Below are 19,091 nucleotides of genomic sequence, written 5' to 3'. Positions count from 1 at the left end.
TATAGCCCTAGCTGTCCTGGAACTCACTCTGTAGACCAGGCTGGCCTCGAACTCAGAAATCCGCCTGCCTCTGCCTCCCGAGTGCTGGAATTAAAGGCGTGCGCCACCATGCCCGGCCCAAAAGACATTTTTATATTAAATAATTCTGAAATAACTTGTTGCATCTGCTAAGGTTTTCTGCTAGTATTTTGGATAATTTTCCAGTTATATATGAAATCTATATTATTTAAACTAGTGAACATTAACACTGAATTTAAGCTTTTTTAATTAAAAGATTGCTCTTTTTTTTTTCCGAAGTAAAAGAATGGGGATGAATACAAGTTCTCTCAGTTCTTGTGTGTTTCTGTAGTTGTTCTTATGTATAAACCCTTGACTAACATTCAGCTCCTATACTAAAAACCTATTTTTATCTTCAAGTAGACGATAACCCCATTTTAAATCTCAAAGCATTTCTTTGTCATTTACACTTTCAATATCTAACCTCACCTTGCAAATTACAAAGGCTGTGTGGGAGCAGACTTTGATACATCTCTGTGAACTTCTTGAATACATGTGACCAAATGTCAGCATTACCATCAAGAAACATCCATTTCCTTTTGTTTTAGTAGAAAAAGTATTTAATACCATTTCCCAAGTAAAACCAATTTGTCTCCCCCGCCCCCTCTTTTCTTTGACCAAACTTACTTTTTTGGACTTGCCAGTCAAGCACTCTAAGCTGAGTAAGCCCTCTCAAACTACTTTCTGAGGCCATTCTAAAAGCTAAGAAAAATATGCAAATTCTAGAATATATCATAATAGTATGTGAATGCATCAAGTATCATTCCCTGTAATAATTTTTTTTTTTTTTTTTGCTAAATTATGTACTCTTGTTCCTAAACCTTTTACATTTCATTGTGATGATCTGCCAATTCTTACTGGATTGTACCTTGGTTTTGTTAATTTTTGGTTTTTGTTTTTATATATTTAATTTTGTTCACTTGGCCACTTTTATTTAAACTATTGGTGTCTTTGTGTTATATATGTAAAAATTTCCTTGAAAATATTGCCTGGAAATACTGGAATACATGCTTTGTGAACTTTGAAGGGATAGTCAATCTAAGAGATGTTAAACTGTGCCTAGTAGTGTGTTTCTATGATTTGGCTTTTGATGCTGATGCTACATTTCCTTTTGTATAATCACTGTGCTTGATTATCATGTATTGATAAAGAATTGCTATTTCAGATAAATTGAAATGATTAATATTACACTTTTAGTTTGTCTTATTTACTAGTTTAAAAGTTCTTTTGTTAGTGACAGTAGTAGTGACAGTTAAGTCATGGTAATTTTGCTTAATTTCTGAACAGGTGGTGGTGTCAACTAATATTGCAGAGACCTCTTTGACAATAGACGGTGTGGTGTTTGTAATTGACCCTGGATTTGCAAAACAAAAGGTAGCTATGGTGGGAGCTTACTTTATATAATGTGAGCTGAGGGTGCCAAATGCTTGCTCATCAAATGGCTAAAACAGTTTTTCAGGTTACTTCTCTAATTTTGGGTTTCATTTTCAAATGTATAACATGATACCTGTGTTCTCTCTCGCTGTCGAATTAACGCTGTGTTCAGTAATCTAGGCCACACTTTCCACATGGTCCAGTATAAAAGTTTTGTGTCCTTTTATGTATGATGATGGTGTCTTAGGCATATGGTCCCATGTATGGAGAAAAGTGGTAGTAATAGAAAATTGTGGATCATGCTTATGTAGATCAACCACTTGTCCAGAATTAATTTATTTTGTACACCTGGCATACTTTTGGAATACTTTAATCCTCTAGGGAAAGGAGCGAGTTACTTCTAAGTAAACAGTTGCTAAAACGTTCAAACATGTTTTAGATAAGTTATTACATTGTAATCTTTAGGTGTATTATTAATAGAAAAATTTCTCATTAAAGTGAATACATGTGACTAACTTACTGCCTGTTCTTAAGAACAGATATTAAATTGCTGTCTGTTTGTCTTTCCTTGGGGTAGGGGACAGGCAAAATTCTTTACTAAACAACATAGCCAAATTTAAGTTAAGAAAGACAGATGTATGTTAGTCTCTTGGAATGGTAGCCAGAATGCCTAAAAGAAAGTTAGACCATGAGATGAACAGTGTGGAAGTTGATTGTCATGGTCGACAAACTGTCAGATATTTGACATTAATTGTGGCCTGCAAGTGTTAGTTTTAATTTTGTGTTTTGCTGAAGAAAGAATCATAAACTGTTTGCATTCTAATAGGTATATAATCCTAGAATCAGAGTCGAGTCTCTTCTGGTGACTGCCATTAGTAAAGCTTCAGCTCAGCAAAGGGCAGGTCGAGCTGGACGGACCAGACCTGGGAAATGCTTCAGGCTTTATACAGAGAAAGCTTATAAAACAGAAATGCAGGTAAGGAGTCATGCTATACCATGTGCATTTAGAAGACTGAACATAGTATTCTAGTTGAAGAAACAGAACTTCCTTTATTTCAGCTAACCATTTTGAACAGTGGTTCTCAACCTGTAATTTGCGATCTCTTTTGGGATTCCAACCAAGGCCATCAGAAAACATGGATATTTACACTACAATTCATAGCAGTAGCAAAATTACAGTTATGAAGTAGCAATGAAAATAATGGTTGGGGGGGGTCCCTATAACATGAGGAACTCTATTAAAGGGCCGCAGCATTAAGGCGGCTGAGAACCATTGTTTTAGAGCCTTAAGTGCCTTAACTTTGCCCAAAATGATGTATGGTATTGTGTATTGATACATCTGATTTATATCAGTTGAGGTGGCTAGCTCCAAAGCTTAAATATTACAGACGTAGTTGAAAAAATTATGAGTCTTTTTTTTTCTTTTAGGATAATTTCAAGTATTTTTTCCCCTGTGAGGTAGTTACATACAAGTTATGTAATGCCAAAGCAAGAGGCTTAAGGGGGCAAGGACAGAGGGCATTATTACCATAACATGCGTGTTTGTTTTATTAGGACAACACCTATCCTGAGATCCTGCGCTCTAACCTAGGATCGGTTGTGTTACAGCTGAAGAAGCTTGGGATTGATGACTTGGTACACTTTGATTTTATGGACCCACCAGGTATGACTCACAGCCTTCTATCAGCGCTGTTAACCAAAGAGGTTTCCCTTTAAATCCTATAGATTACATATGCATTAAGTACATTTACCTTTTGCCTCCATTATGCATTAAAATTGGCTTTATGGGGTAGTAGTAAAACTTAGAAAATGGTGCCAGTTAATTAATGAGAGTGAATAAGTCCCTCTAGATGTTATTCTGGGAGTTTACATTAATTGAATTATTGCCAGGGCAAACAAATATAAAAATTATATTTTTATTCTTCTACTTTTTATGTCTAATTTTATACTTCTAATTTTTCATGGAAAAATAATTGTCTACTGGCTTTAATTTAGTCTTACTAAAGATATCCTAAAGATTCTGGCTTCTAAATGTAGGAGTTATGGGTATTTTCCACAATGCCTGGCTTGAAAGTCATTTTAGTATGGTATTGTTTGCTCTGTCTGTATTATTAAATTTGATGACAATTTGAGTTCTGAACTGGATCCAGTAATGAATGAAAAATGAGATTGCTTATAATAGTTCTCACTTTGTCATATTTTTGCTTACTTAAGACAACTTGTCTAATAGATTACCTTTTTCTCTTAGCTCCTGAAACTCTGATGAGAGCCCTAGAACTTTTGAATTATTTGGCTGCTTTAAATGATGATGGAGATCTGACTGAATTGGGATCCATGATGGCGGAGTTCCCTTTAGATCCACAGCTGGCTAAAATGGTTATTGCAAGTTGTGACTACAACTGTTCTAATGAGGTCCTATCTATTACTGCTATGTTGTCAGGTAATAGAGGGAGAGGGACCAAAAACCCAGCTCTTGAGAGTTTGGGTGGACTTCCCTTCTGTTGGCTACTATTATTATTATTATTATTATTATTATTGTCATTATCATTATTATTATCATCATTACTACTACTACTCAGTATGGTAATAGATTTTACAGATAGATTTAAGGAATTTAGTTTGTTTCCTAAATACCTATGTAAAAATTCTTACAAAAGTAAAGTTTTATGCACAAAATACAGTAAAACACTGGCTCTATTGAGTACAGACAGAAATTGAAATAAGAATAAATGCAATTGTAACTGCATTTTTTTCTTTAGATCCATTATTTTCATTTTAATGGTTTATTAAAAGTACTGAGCCCTTGTTACATTTAAATTGAGCCTTTCCTACATCTATGTATTCAGTGTCAAACCTGAGTTTCCGATTTAGTGTTACATAGAAGAAGTAGTAATGTGTAATTTGGGACTTAAAGTCAAAAACTGATTTTGATATTCTTTTACAATGGCAGAAAAACACCTGCTTACAGAAATCTTTTTTTATAAACTTGAAAATTTAAACACTAGATGTTACATTGAGAAAATAGTGCTCTTTCCTAGTGACAATAAACCTTAATCTAACTTGGAAACTAGATTTCCAGAAAGGAGGAGAAATACTGCAACAAAAAGAATTTTTTTTTTTTAAGCTAAAAGTAATCATAGTACTGTATACTACTAGTGTCAGTACTGGGGAGGAGAACTGACTTTTAATTGCAGAGTGGTTTATTGGTTTTGATTACTTATTGCCATAAATTAAAAAATATGGAATTAATAATTGAGTTTCCTAAAAATAAAATTATGGCATAGTTCAGATGTATGGTATATTCTAATGGTGTGACTTTTACTTAAGAAGTAGCTAAATGTTTTCTTGCAGAGTTATGACTGATCAGACTCAGAGCAGATGGGCAGGGCAGTATCAATGCTTTAAATAAATTGTCTCATTTGCAGAGGTGGTGGTAGGTTGTTGTCTGCCTTGCTTATCTGTTTGTTATATTCGCCCGTTGTATTTCTCCCAACGACGTTAGTTTTTAGAGAGAGGGGCAGGAATTATTAGCTAGTGTGCTTGTGTTATTTGCTAGGATTTCTTTTCCTGTAGGTTTTTATTATCAGACATAGTAGACAGTACTGTTGTTAGTCCTTTACAGTTGGCCATTGTGGTGAGATTGAACTCATCAAGCTAGATATTAGTTTTATGTGTGGTAGGAATTAGGAAAAGCTCAGGTTTACTGGTGGTTGTCTTTACACTGTTGAGAGTAAACATACACATAGTGTTTTATTTTTAAGCAATGTTATAATTGAAATTGCAGTGAAGGAAAACTCAGGACAAAAAGTAGTTAGAGCTTGTGAAGCTTTTTTCCTCTTTTCTTTTTTTCTCATTAGTTTGAGGTTCTGGGCTCTCGTGTTAGTGCTTAGGAGCTGAGATGTTTCTGTACTTTAATGAGTTACCTTGCTTCAGTTACATTAGCAAGACCTACAATGCTTACTGTGATTGCTTTGGTGTCTTTTATTTGGCTACTTTGGCATCTTAAAGGGGAGAACTATATGTGAAAGAGTAATTTGGTGCTGTGTTTGATCTCATTGTTGATTATTCCCGTTTTCTATCTGAACTGATCATGATTTTTATTAGTAAGGTTATAAGAGCTTCAAAATATATTGAAAAGTCCCAAGCTTATTAAGTATTTACTTTGATACTGCTTTTTATAACTGGAATTGCTAAAGTGAATTAAGGAAGGTTGTATTTTAAAATAATGTAGCACATATTTTGTAAGAACTTAAAAGTTTGTGAATTAATCTTGAGGCTCTAAACAACTACTGTAGTTCAATATTTGATGACCCTTGAAATATTGACTGTTTCAGACTAATTGTCAATTCTTTAATATTGGATTTACTTTTATATTGAGTGCTTGATTCAAAATTTTTTAAACTTGGGGCATTAGTAACTGATTTTTATTTTTAATTATTAAAATGCTGCAACATTAGACTGAATATCCCAGCCTTCTGGAATTTTCTTAATTCTAAGGCGGTTTAACCTTCCACCACTACTGCTATCATCAAACCCAAGATTTCTTGAATTTTTTTTTTTTAATGTTTACATATGCTTTTGCTTACCGGTGCTAATAGTGATACCCACCAGTTGGTAATAGCCACAGATTTAGGGAAACAATTTTGATAGAAATGTGGCAGTAGACTGGTTGTTTTAGTTACTCAGTGGGCAAGTACAGCTTCCTAACTAGAGCCATTCAGTGGGTTGAGTGGATGGCCTTTTGAAAATTTACAGTTGACTAAAAGGCTATTGATACCATACTTCTGGTTATTGGTAGAGCTATCAGCACTGGTTTTTGAAATAAGTTGAGCTTTCTAGTAATTTGATGGCCTTCAGAATAGCTGTTTTGATGCCTACTTTTAGATCTAGTTAAAATAATCAGGTACTCTGTAGCTTTGAAACCCTCTTGTCTTACAGATGTGGTTAGGTGATGTACCAAATCAAGGTAGTAAACAGTCCAAGATGCAGTTGGAGGCCATCCTGCCCTGCCCTATGCTCTGTGAACTGACCTAGCTAGGCCTTGTTCCTCTATCTGTGAATGCGTGACTCATCGATATGGGCGTTTGTGTTGGGCCCATACCAACCTTGTTTAGTCCCACAGTGTTTTGTTCGCCCCACGGAGGCCAAGAAAGCTGCAGATGAGGCCAAGATGAGATTTGCCCACATAGATGGAGATCATCTGACACTGCTGAATGTCTACCACGCTTTTAAACAAAGTAAGTAAAATTAGGTTGAAGGTGAATGTCACTTGCAATGTAGAAGATGTTTTTTCATCTCAATTTCATTTATAATCTGTGACAAGGTTCGTTAGAAAAAACTCCTGACTAGCATTTAAAGTAGAATTGCCAATTCTTTCAAGATTGTTTAGGTTTATAATCAAGGGAAAGAGGAACAATGAAAGAAAACTTGGAAAATACAGTGACACAAATGAGGCCTGTATAAATTTACTGCCAACATAGAAGAAATTGTGATGCTTCATATTTTATTTCTAAATGTCATATTTTTCAGTAATTTTGTGTTACTTCATGTAATCTTCACTATCATTTTTTATAATAAACTAAGAAATTGAACAAGCATTGGGTTTGAGTTCCTGTTCTTGGGCATAATACAAATGGTCTGTAGAAGTTCACTTGCGTTGTTTCTCACCTATAAAATTAAAAGACACTAGTTGCCCACTTAGTTATTAAATTTCTCTAATTTTATATCAAAGCAATTATGAAATTCAAATATACTAGTAGTATTTAAGTATTTTGACTTTTGGGTAGGTGAGTTTGGTGAAAATATTAAACAATGGATATCCAAAGATGTCTTACTCTGCTTATTGTATTAGCAAAAGAAGCCAGAGGTAGAAAATGAGTTAGAAAGTAATATTAATTCCCTAGAGGCGTGGTTTTTAATTAAATGCTTCTAGTTACTAGGAAGGGGGTGGTAAGCCTTGGTGGGTTTTAGACCTGTGACTCTTGTGTCCTTGTATTATACCAGAGGCAGCAAAGGTATGTGACAGAACAGACACTTTCAAGTAGAACAGTCTTACTAACTGCTGCTACCTTTTAAAATACAAGATAGAGGACTCAGTGATTAGGGGCCCCTTTCAATTCTTCTTTAGGACCTGAGTTCAGTTCCCAGTACCCACATTGGATTACAACTGTTAATTCTAGAGGATCTGAAGACTTGGGCCTCCCAGTAGCTTACCTGCTCACACACAGAATTAAAAATAAAACAAAGTTCTCAGGTCACCATACTATTATTTGAATGTTTCATGTTCTATTTATTGAAATTTTTATCTTGTAAATACAGGGAAGCTAAGATGTCATGTTAATAAAAATGACATCTTAATATCTGTACAATGTTTACAGTTATTTTGTAACACCTTTGTAGGGAGGCCTCATTCTAATAATGTACAAGTGACTTGCCTTTGAATGTTTAGAATAGCTAACATTATCATTTGATTGGTCAGTTGGTTAGTTAGTTGATTTGTCCAAGCAGACATTAAATTTGGGTAATATGTTCTTTCTGAGTAGCTAGGACAAGAGATGTGTTTAACCACACCAAGCTCTTGTTAGTCTTTGATGCTTGAGTTTTAAAGATTGGGAAACTTTAAAAACAAAAAACAAAAAAAGCTGCACTCTTGATTATGGTATGCAAGTGAACACCTTAGAGATTTTCATTGCCCAGCTTTTGGTCATATTCTTTAGTTGGAAGATGTATTTCATATTCCTGTTTATTCTTAATTCTAAAATGGCATTGTATTCTGTAAAATGATAAGCCTGTGTACTTATATAAGTCTAAAAGACTTGATGAACTTTTCAGTTGCTTGAATCCCCCAGCACCAAGTACAAAACAATACACTACAGATATTAGAGTAGCTGAGGAGGACCAACCTGGTTCTAGGGTTTTTTTTTTTTTTTAAGATTTATTTATTTTATCTATATGAATATACTGTAGCTGTCTTCAGACACATCAGAAGAGGGCATAGGATTCCATAATAGATGGTTATGAGCGACGATGTGGTTGCTGGGAATTGAACTCAGAACCTCTGGAAGATCAGTCAGTGCTCTTAACCACTGAGGCATCTCTCTAGCCCTGGTTCTAGTTTTTAATGCTTTCTTTTTTTACACTTTTTCAGTTTTGCCACCCTCTCAATTTTATCAGTATCAAAAGATCTGTGAAGCAGATGATGCAGTTTTCCTGTGTGATTGTCACTAAAAATAGGCTATTCCAAAAGGATTCTTTTCCTTTGATATTTTTGGTACCTTTTGAGCTCTGAGTTGAATAATACTAGTTGGAAAGTTTTTCAAGATTTTCAAGAAATCATTAGAGAAATACCTTTTTATAATAGGTAGTAAAAAGTATTAATACTTGGCATGCTTATTCATAATCCTTGGACGACACAGATAACAAAATCTTGCTTGTCAATTGCTGAGGCAAAGGTTGGTGCAGTCAGAATTTAGCATCTTGGTGAGGAGGACTAGTTTAGGTGCAGTTAGAGAGCATCATGCTACTTGTTTGAAGTTCACTTCATTAATGTTGTATTTTATTTTCATCAGCTAAGGCTGTGATTTCTTTGAAAATGAGCAAAATCTGCCATTTTACCAAGTTCTCTGAATCTACTAGTGTCTAATAAATCCTTTGCTGGAAACAGCCAGGTGGCTGTTTATAGGTAAATAAATCAATTTGCTAAGAACCATTGATTCAAAATCATTGTTTTATTATCGATTAGCCAGAAACCTTAGTACTGTTTCTTTGAATTCATTTGAATCAGGTTTATTGCTTGTTTTTTATTTAAAAGTTGATAATTAGCTGGGCAGTGGTGTTGCACGCCTTTAGTCCCAGCACTTGGGAGGCAGAGGCAGGCAGATTTCTGAGTTCGAGGCCAGCCTGGTCTACAAAGTGAGTTCCAGGAGAGCCAAGGCTATACAGAAAAACCCTGTCTCCAAAAACAAAAACAAAACAAAACAAACAAAAAAGCAAACAAAAAGTTGATAATTATTTAGAGAAAATGTATATAAATGTTCTCTCTTAGTTGTTTAGGTTTTACATCTTTCTTACTAAAGATTTTGTGTTATTTGTGGGTCTTTGTTACTGTCTTTTTGTCTGTGGGTGAATGCAAGTGCCTCAGGAGACCAGAGGCTTCAGATCCCCCTGGACCTGCAGCTACAGTTGTCCCAATGTGAGCCACACAACATGGGTGCTAGGAACCAACCTCTGGTTCTCTGCGGGGGCGGGGGGGGGGGGGGGAGAAGCACACTCTTAACCCCTTAGCCATTTTTCCAGCCCTGTAGCCTTTTTTTTTTTTTTTTTTTTTTTAAATAAAAAGTTGCCTTTCAAATTTTCTCCTGTGTGGATGTTTCATGGTCCCCTCTTTTTCCTTCCTCCCCTCCTACGTTTTAGATCATGAATCTGTTCAGTGGTGTTATGACAACTTCATTAACTACCGGTCCCTGATGTCGGCAGACAATGTACGCCAGCAGCTATCAAGAATTATGGACAGATTTAATTTGCCTCGTCGAAGTACTGATTTCACAAGCAGGGACTATTATATTAATATAAGAAAAGCTTTGGTTACTGGGTATTTTATGCAAGTAAGTAGTTAAATGACCAGGTAGAATTTGCTTTTGGTTTAGTTTGAGTTAAGAGTGTATAAAATTGGTTCTTACTATTTGGTCTAGTTTCTTTGAATGACTTACTTATGCAGAATCATGTCTAATGAATAACAGTTAGTGCCTTAATTAGCTAAGTTAGAAGTTTTGTTTGTTTAGATATAATTTTTAAAGTACATAGCTTTTGTAACTGGAGTCTTTGTTGTAACAAATAATACTTTGGCCATTTCAGGTACAAATAAATGTTAGCCTTTGAGTTTTGACAAATCTATTAAAGTTTCTCAAAATATTGGTCTTAGTTTAAAGTGTATTATAAGACCACCAGTGAAGCTGTTAAATGCATGAATCTAAAAGTCTACAGTTTATTTTCCTCTTTAAACTTCTCCACATTTATTATTTTATATATTGACTGTATTGCCTAAGTGTGTGTGCGTGTCCACTGGAAGAACAGCTAGCTCTCTTAAACTATTGAGCCATCTCTCCATCCTCTGTGTTTCCACATTTAACTAACTACATTGCTTTTGTGTTTCTACGCAGTACTTATTGGTATTTATGACTAATTTGGAGCACTGTAAAATCCAAGTGTTCTTTGATTTAAGCTATTCTGAATTTTTCTTTATAAGTTATTTAATTTAAATGTATTAGAGATCATTGGAATTCGAACAAAACAGCAGATAGTAGGTTTTTTAATTTTTTATTTTATTATATATGGGTTTTTTGCCTGTATATCTGGATAACTTGCATGCCTGGTACAGGTAGAGGTTTCCAGGTACTCTGAAATTGGAGTTAGAGTGGGTTGTGAAACGCCATGTGGATGCTGGGAATTAAATCTGCATCTCTTGAAAGAGGAACAAGTATTAACTGCTAAGCCAGTTCTGTAGGTCCTGAAAAATTGAAGGGTCAGGTAAATCAAAATGTTTGAAAACTCTTCTGCTAGTTAAATTCAAAATACATTACTTGAGTTGAAATTGCTCTTTAAAATAATCTATCTCATGCTGCTTTATTCTGTCCTTGGATGTTTCTTAAACCAGTTACATTAGCCTGAAAGCCATTTGTGTTCAATAACTAGAAGGAATCTGGATGTATTTGGTTCCATATTATGCCTGTAAAGTATCTGTCTTTGAATTAAAGTATCAGAAAAAACGTGGATTGGTGGTTTTGTGAGAATGTGTCTCACAAAAGGGTGACTTTAAACTCCAATGGTTCTTGGCCTTCTGAAATGCTGGGGTGGCAGGTGTGTATAGTTTCTATGGCTAGGAAGAATGCTTATAGTGGTATAAGATAAACAATACAATCAGGCATAAATGTATTTTTCTCCAGACTTAATTATATTTTAATATATACTAGTATGGGCTAGCTTTTTCTTGGTATTTCTTAGTTTTTTTCTCTGACACACACGCACGCACACTCGACTGATCAATTTAAGAACTGTGGTATCCTAGTTAGCTCCTATTCTAAGAAGCACCAACAATTGAAGTGGCACTTGGCACCTAGTGTATATTCGTTATATATATTTACTAGTTGTCAGTAAGTCATACTGTGCAGAGTTGTAGAGTTGGGAATGGTAAACATTCTTGTCCTGCATTATTAGTTGTTAGGTATCATGAATATAAGTGTATAATTAGGAAAAGAAAATATGAAAGAATTATGTGATCTTTCTTTCCCTGCTTTTTCCTTACCCCTTTCTTTTCTTTATAGGTTGCTGCTTTCTTTTTGCTTAGATTTCTTTCTTCACCTTAGTTATGAGTGTGGTAATGTTTGTCTACTTTGTAGTTAGTGTGTGGTGCGAGACATGCCTGAGATAGAAATGAGTGGTTGAGAGCACTGACTACCCATCCAGAGGAGCTGGGTTCAATTCTTAGCACCCACATAACTTAGAAGAACCAACTGTAACTCCAATTCTAAGGGAGCCAACATTTTCTCTCACCTCAGGCAGCCACACATGTGGTACACAAATTGGGATGTGAGCATGTATGCACACACACAGTAAAACAAACTCAATATTTTTAAGTTTTCATGTAAATATCCTCATACTGTTTTCTAAGTATTTCGCTGGAAACACTTAATTATTTTTGTTTCAGGTGGCACATTTAGAACGAACGGGGCATTATTTAACTGTGAAAGATAACCAGGTGGTCCAGTTGCATCCCTCTACTGTGCTTGATCACAAGCCTGAATGGGTGCTTTATAATGAGTTTGTGCTGACGACAAAGAATTATATCCGGACATGTACAGATATCAAGCCAGAATGGTAAGAAAGCACACTGTCTTCAATTTTGATTTTAGTATTTTGTTGTGGGTAGAATATGCTTAGAAGACATATCCTTGCTCATTGTATAGCTTGAACTTCTCAGCTAGGTGTGTATATTCTTGTATGTAGAGCTAGGATTAACATGGTATGATTTGTTTTTTTCTTTTCTTTCTAAGTCAGTGTTCTGGTGAGAGGACAGTGGGAATGTTAGTCTGGGCAGGGAGTTGAGTACTATCACATTAGGAATTTCTTGGTGCCATTTGTGGTCTCTGTTGGCAGATGTCTGTATTTTTAATATTTTACTTGGTTTAAATATTTTGTCTCTATTAAATGTTGAGGGGTTTTTTGACCTATGTAAAGATAAAAATTATATCAAATTATTCCCTAGCATATTAGCTTCTAAAAATTGTAATTAAGACAGGTTGTTCAATTTTTAGCAAAATGGTACCCTTGTGATTTCCCTGCCACCACCATTTTTATAAATTATGGGAATGTCAGCCAAGAGTGGACAGGAAACCATTTATGTTGGTTTGTGTCACTATTTTGCAGCTTCCATCCATCACTGATTTATGGCTTTTGACACTTCAATTGTTTAGAACATTACCATTTTATTATGTTTTGCCGAAGGAAAACAGTATAGTTTATAAGATACCCAGTTTTATATTTGTAGTTCTTAATACTGATAATGAGATAGAGTTACTTGACTATCAAGACCATAACCTTTAAAATACAGGTTTAAGTGTAGGCAAATGAAACACTAAATAGCTTTATCTTTCATATTAATGTAAATAAAGTATTAGAGAAATTAACCCTGATCCTGTTTTTCAAAGGTGGTAAGTTTACAGAAGATTTATACTTTTGCTAAGCTGATACTTCTTAAACTGATGTTTATAGAGATATGGTTTTAAATCTTTTTTCATTGATTTGTATTTGAACATTTGCCTTCATTCAGCACCAGTGTAATTATTAGCAACTCTAGTACTTAAATCTTGATTTCATAACTTTCCCCCTCCCCCATTCTGGACAGGTTGGTGAAAATTGCCCCTCAATATTATGACATGAGCAATTTCCCACAGTGTGAAGCAAAGAGACAGTTGGACCGCATTATTGCCAAACTTCAATCCAAGGAATATTCACAGTACTGAATTCAATGCTTAGAACTGAAGTTATTCAGAGGACAGCTTTAAAAGATGAATGAAGTCAAGTTCAAGTTGTGCTCTTCATGTTGGTTCAATAATGGCCTTTATTTGAAAGCTTTTTAATTTTTCTTTACAGTAAATATTCCATTCTGATTTCATAAATTAAACATTTATGCCTCCCTTTTGTGTTGACACTGTAGCTCATACTGGAAAAGTCGATCAATGTTTTGCAGTTTATTGAAAGTAGTTCTATATATAACAATGTTATAAGCATTTCTTTAGAAATGGTTGAAAATGCTTCTAAAATGTGATTATCGACCATGGTATGCATGATCGTTGTAATTGTTGACATTCCTTTTAGAAGTTGTGAAATGTTACAACTTGTGCTTCTGTAGACACAATCTTCTGTCTCCATACAGAGGCACTGACTTCAATAAAGTCTATTTATACTAATCTTGGCCCAAGTCCTTCTGTATCTTTTATCCTAAGAGTCTCTATAGTGAGTGACTGCTTTTCCCGAGTGTTGCGATTTTTCTTTTTTCATTGTAATTATACTGTTACTATGTATTTAGCCTTTTTAAAAAGGAGTACTCCTTAGGTACAGTAGCCATTAAACCTGGGTTTTAAAGAGCATAAATGTAGCACTTTCTTAGGTTAATCAGTATGTAATCTAATGGGATAACGTGTGTAATATTTTTTGAAATTGGATCCCCAGAGACAGAATAATGGAAGAATGGCTTTGTCCTCATTCTTAAAGCTCATTTCATAAGGCTGGTAGTTTATTACCTTATTAAATGCGTTGTGTCAGGTCTTATTGTACTGAGGTGAGCAGTTTCAGCACTCTAGCCCCTAGCATGTGTTTGTATTGGATAGGAGGGAAAAGTATTCTGGATCACCGTTAGTTTTACTAAGTATTGACTGTTGGGAGCTTTTATAATGTAATTTGTATAGTGTGTTAAAATGAGAAGTTGAGCTTCCTATTAACAGGCAGGAGACAAACTAAAATCCTTCCGGAACCAAAAGGAGCTGGTTGATGTGGCCAATCAAAAGCACTGCAATAATTTGTCTTTCACTTACAGGCTAAATAGTTATTACATTTGGATGTGCCTTTCTCTAATTATTTTGCTTTGCTTTGTTTTAATAAAAGTCTTGGTGACCTACTGTTCACTGTAGACTAGATTGGCCTCAGAAATCACTCATTCTCCTATCTCTGCCTCATTTTTTATAATATAGAAGGAAAATGTATAGTTGTGATCTGATGACGTGTCAGTTTCAGGTGATTTGAATACTTTTAGTGCACCTCTTATATGGTGCCTAGTGGTTCAGGATATCTAGAAACCACATCAGAGAGATGAGGGGAGAACGGTACTGACTCATTGAACCTGACAGTAAGAGAAAGAAAGTTAAATTGTTTCTGTCTTGTTTAACTCTGTCTTAAGAGATTAGAACTGTAGTATTAGAGACTTTCTAGCAGAACCTACCTGGAGGCTATGGAAAGTACTCAGGTGTACCTAAGAACCTAGACTTCTAGGGCTGACTCATACACTTCATAGAGAAGCTGATTAGAAGTCCTTCTTTGTTCTGGCTTATCACCTCATTGTTCATTAATTTCTGTTACTCCTATCGTTGGTATCCTACCGTTGGGTCTGGGGGATTGTTGGGTTTGTTGGGAAGTGTCTACCTGATGATGCATTTCACTAGTATAAAATCAGATTTAATCCACATGAGATGTAAAATTGACTAGCTTGGTAGATACTTATTTACACACTGATTATGGTTTGTATATAATACATATTAGAGGACTAGGAGAGGGAGGGAGTCAGTCACTTCAGAATTCTTTTACTGGTTCCATCACAAAAACGTGCATTTTAAGACCTGCGAATCCAATGCTTCATAAGCAGCCATTACACAAGGGTATTGCCCCCAGTAAGACAAGCATCATTCCAGGTTATGGCAACTTGACTTTTACTTTGAATTGTCTCAGGTCCTTTGAACTCAGAATAGCAGAAGTGTTCCTTGGTTCCTTCTCATTGTTACATAGATAAGATTAACTTAAATCTGAGTGTTTGACAAGTGGCCTACACTTTATTTTTAAATTACTATGTGTTGGGGTTTTTCTTCATTAAATTGTGTTTCTTTGTTTGTTTGTTTGTTTTGTTTGTTTGTTTTTCGAGACAGGGTTTCTCTGTATAGCCCTGGCTGTCCTGGAACTCACTTTGTAGACCAGGCTGGCCTCGAACTCAGAAACCCGCCTGCTTCTGCCTCCCGAGTGCTGGGACTAAAGGCGTGCGCCACCACACCCGGCTCTTCATTAAATTGTTGTAGACTCACTATTTACAATTAACAGATTGTAGGTATTGGAGATGGAATATTGTGGATTGAATCTAGGACATACTCCACCAGATTAATATATCACACCTAGACTAGAGTAGATTGAACCTAATTAAGAAGTTAGAAATGTAAGAACACATGATAGACAACTTTTTAACTTTTTTGAGGGGGAGGGAGAAAAAAAATGTATGAATGCATTGGCCAAAAGCCAATCTTCTACACTACTTATTCTCCACCTTACTGTTTTGTGACAGGGTCTCTCACTAGACTCGCCGTCCACTGATTGCCTAGCTTGTCTGGTCAATGAGCTGTGGCTATCCATTTGTTGGTCCAGCTTCCTCCTGTGTGGCGAGGGTTACAGATGAGTATCACAATGGCACTGTTTTTATGTGGTTTGGGGAATCCAAACTCAGGTCATTATGCTTGATTGGCAGGTACATTACTGACTGCTAGTCCTTTTATAAATGCTCTAAACCATTGTTCAATTAAGCCCTAGGCATTGTGTGAGGCTATCTTGAAAGGTAGACTGGTACCATCCAGGATGGTCTCAACATAAGGTCTAGTTGACTTTTTAAAAATTTGTACAAAGAACTGTAGATGTCAGGTGCAAGGAACATAGTAAGAACCAGAGGCAGATCAGTTAAAAGTAGACAAGTCTTAAAGGCACAGGAGTGGAGGCAGAAGGCAGAGGAATAAGTCAGCGAAAGTCAGTGTGAACCTTTGGGGCCAGCCACCTGTTTTACCATAGTTTGCCTTGTGGAATTTTAATGGTTTTTAATTCCAAAATGATTAGTAGTCTAGCTAACATGGTTTTTAAAGTTGTGCTTTATTGAAGTGTAGTTTGCATATAAGAATTTGTCTTAGGTACATAGTTTTGTAAAGTTAGGCAAATACACAGTAGTAATCATATTACCCAGCAATTTTTCATTGCCCCTTGGAATTACTGTTCCCTTTGTTCTCATCAGCCATTGCATTTTTCTGTTTTTAGTTTTGCCTTTTTAACAGGATCAGAAGTGGAATTAGGCCAGTTTAAATATATTTATCAGTGTTTATCCATTACTTGTTACATATCGTACTTATATATTTGCCAGTTAAATATATTTGGATTTCTATGAATAATGTCATGGATTTATGGGTCTTTATGTGGACATTTTTTTATTTCTCTTGAGTGAAGCTTAATCGAGGTTTTTGGATTATGCAATAAGTCATGTGTAACTTTGAGAGCTTCCAGTTTCAAATTGCTACACTAGTTTGCTACTGGGTTGCCTGATTTCACAATTACCCATTTTTCTTAAAATTCCAGTAGGCAAAAACAAAAAAGTACATCATTTTAGCAAGTGCCTATCACAAAACAGACTACTGTGGTGAAGGTTGTGAATTAGAACTGCTTTGGACTTAAGTGTTTGGTTTAGGCTAACCAGCTAATTTAGGTTCTGAGATTGAGGCAACAGGCAGGTAGCCAAGGGATTCAGATGTCAACTGCCCATGTGTGTATGACCCTCATGAGATATTTTTAGCCAGATAATCATTTTAATATCCAGGAGGAAACAAATTTTTCTAAACATGCACAGGTTGATCATCTGATCTCTACAAAGTCCAGCATGTGAGAATGGGCTTATGCCTGCAGAAATAATGGACATTTTAAAGAAGAAATTTTGTTTTACTCAAATCTGAATAGAGCAGAATGGATTAAGATGTGGCTGTTTAAGGGGATGACTGAGACTGTCAATCAACAGAAATTTAATGCTTAATATTAGCTGCGTGTCAGTTTAAATTGTACAACTGTTAACAAGATGAGGAGCTAGAAGATACTTTTTCAGGTATTTGGATATGAGTGTTCAGTGTCTTAACAAAGAACTTGATATTTCATCCAGGGGACTATTGATGAGTGTTAATAGCCACAGTCTCATAAAGGGAAACATGTTTATTTTTGTGTAGTCAGTTCGTTTCAGAATGTTTTATAACTTGTGGTCCTTGATAGTGAGAATACTGTTAAGTTACTTTTAGTGTACATTCAACATGTGATCTGTACAAATGCATATTGAATGACGCCTACTTGGCCTAAATAAGATTGTTAAAACTTTGTGTTTTATATAACTTAGATCCTGTGTTTAATCATTTCTAATGAAACTTTGGACGTGAAATAAGTATATTTTATTTTATTTTTTTTTAATCTTGTTATACCTGCAAGGAGCTGACTTTGAAGGAACTCACTAAACTTTAGACTGGCCCACCTGCGTCTCTTAGGGCCTTTGTAGAGGAATTCTATTTTCTTGTGTAAAAGATTTCACGGGCTGCCGGCTGCTTTAGCAGTGTCTAGTGAGACGCTGTAAGTCTGCTCCTGTGGCTCTGTAAAGTTAGTTGATGGGAAGGAGGCTAGGGAAGAAGCCTCTGAAGCCCGAGCTTCCCACGGTTGTCATCATGTGATGGCAGATGGAGGTGTTTTGGTAGAGTACTGGGTGTCTGTGAGTAGCAGGTTTTATCCAGCGGGTAAGGTTGAAGGCAATAGAGAACACAGAATGGTGGGAGGACAAAAAGCAATCAGTAGTGATGATTGCTGAGGGGACTCAGCGTTTCAGATCAGAACTGAGTAGCACACAGAGCTCTAGGGCCGATGAGCGTTTTCCTGAGTTTGGAAGAAGTGGACTAAAGGTAACTGGCCCGGTCATCAGTGTTGAGCCATGCCAACAGTGCACGGTTTGGTGGTGTTGACTGTGTTATCCTTGAGTGCCAGACCTTGATCGGGTGCATGCTTCTAGGATTGTGGTACTCATTGTAGTTTTGAAAGATGCCCAGGCTCTGCCCTAGTTCCTGATGGACCGGGTGGAGCTGGTGTTGGCAGTTTTGTAGACTTGGTCTCGGCTAGTGTAACTTGACAGTAATCTTTTTGCCACGGGGACACAGGTCTCCCACTATGCCCAATCTCCCCGTCTAGTTTTCCACTCTGGTGTACTAATCACAGGAAGTGAGCATGAAAGAGTGAACACAACAGTAAAGGTTGGAAGAAGTAGGGATTGTGTTTTGAGTTTTTACATTTTTTTTTTTTTTATGTGTATGAGAAGGCATGTGCACTGTGTGGGGGCCTGGTCCTTTCAGAGTTAGTGATGGTTGTGAGCTACCACTTCTGTGCTGGGAACTGAACCCAAGTCTTTGGAAGAACTTTGGGAGTGAGTGATCTAACCCATAAGCCGTCCCTTCAGCCCAAGGTGGGTGTGTAAAGCTAGCGGTTACATTCCTTATTCTAGTAGGTTTCAGCACAAGCGCTCTCTGGCTGGTGGCAGTGGAGTAACGCTGGGTACATCTGAGCATGCTTACTCT

The 19,091-nt window shown here is 36.1% G+C and overlaps 1 protein-coding gene across 1 annotated transcript in view; it reads left to right on the top strand.

Annotated features, from left to right (window-relative positions):
• Dhx15 (DEAH-box helicase 15) overlaps nt 1-13,906 on the top strand; it is a 41,946-nt gene extending 28,040 nt beyond the window's left edge. The window contains exons 7-14 of the mRNA XM_021162456.1: nt 1,345-1,431; nt 2,258-2,407; nt 2,986-3,094; nt 3,680-3,871; nt 6,546-6,668; nt 9,844-10,034; nt 12,134-12,303; nt 13,331-13,906. Coding sequence (XP_021018115.1) covers nt 1,345-1,431; nt 2,258-2,407; nt 2,986-3,094; nt 3,680-3,871; nt 6,546-6,668; nt 9,844-10,034; nt 12,134-12,303; nt 13,331-13,448 — 1,140 coding nt within the window. The 3' untranslated portion in view covers nt 13,449-13,906. The remainder of the gene's footprint in view (nt 1-1,344; nt 1,432-2,257; nt 2,408-2,985; nt 3,095-3,679; nt 3,872-6,545; nt 6,669-9,843; nt 10,035-12,133; nt 12,304-13,330) is intronic.
• Nucleotides 13,907-19,091: the final 5,185 nt, after the last annotated feature.

This window comes from Mus caroli, chromosome 5 (assembly GCF_900094665.2).
Source record: "Mus caroli chromosome 5, CAROLI_EIJ_v1.1, whole genome shotgun sequence".
NCBI lineage: Eukaryota > Metazoa > Chordata > Mammalia > Rodentia > Muridae > Mus > Mus caroli.
The sequence above is the reverse complement of the archived record's forward strand: the minus strand, read 5'-3'. Positions and strand labels throughout refer to the sequence as shown.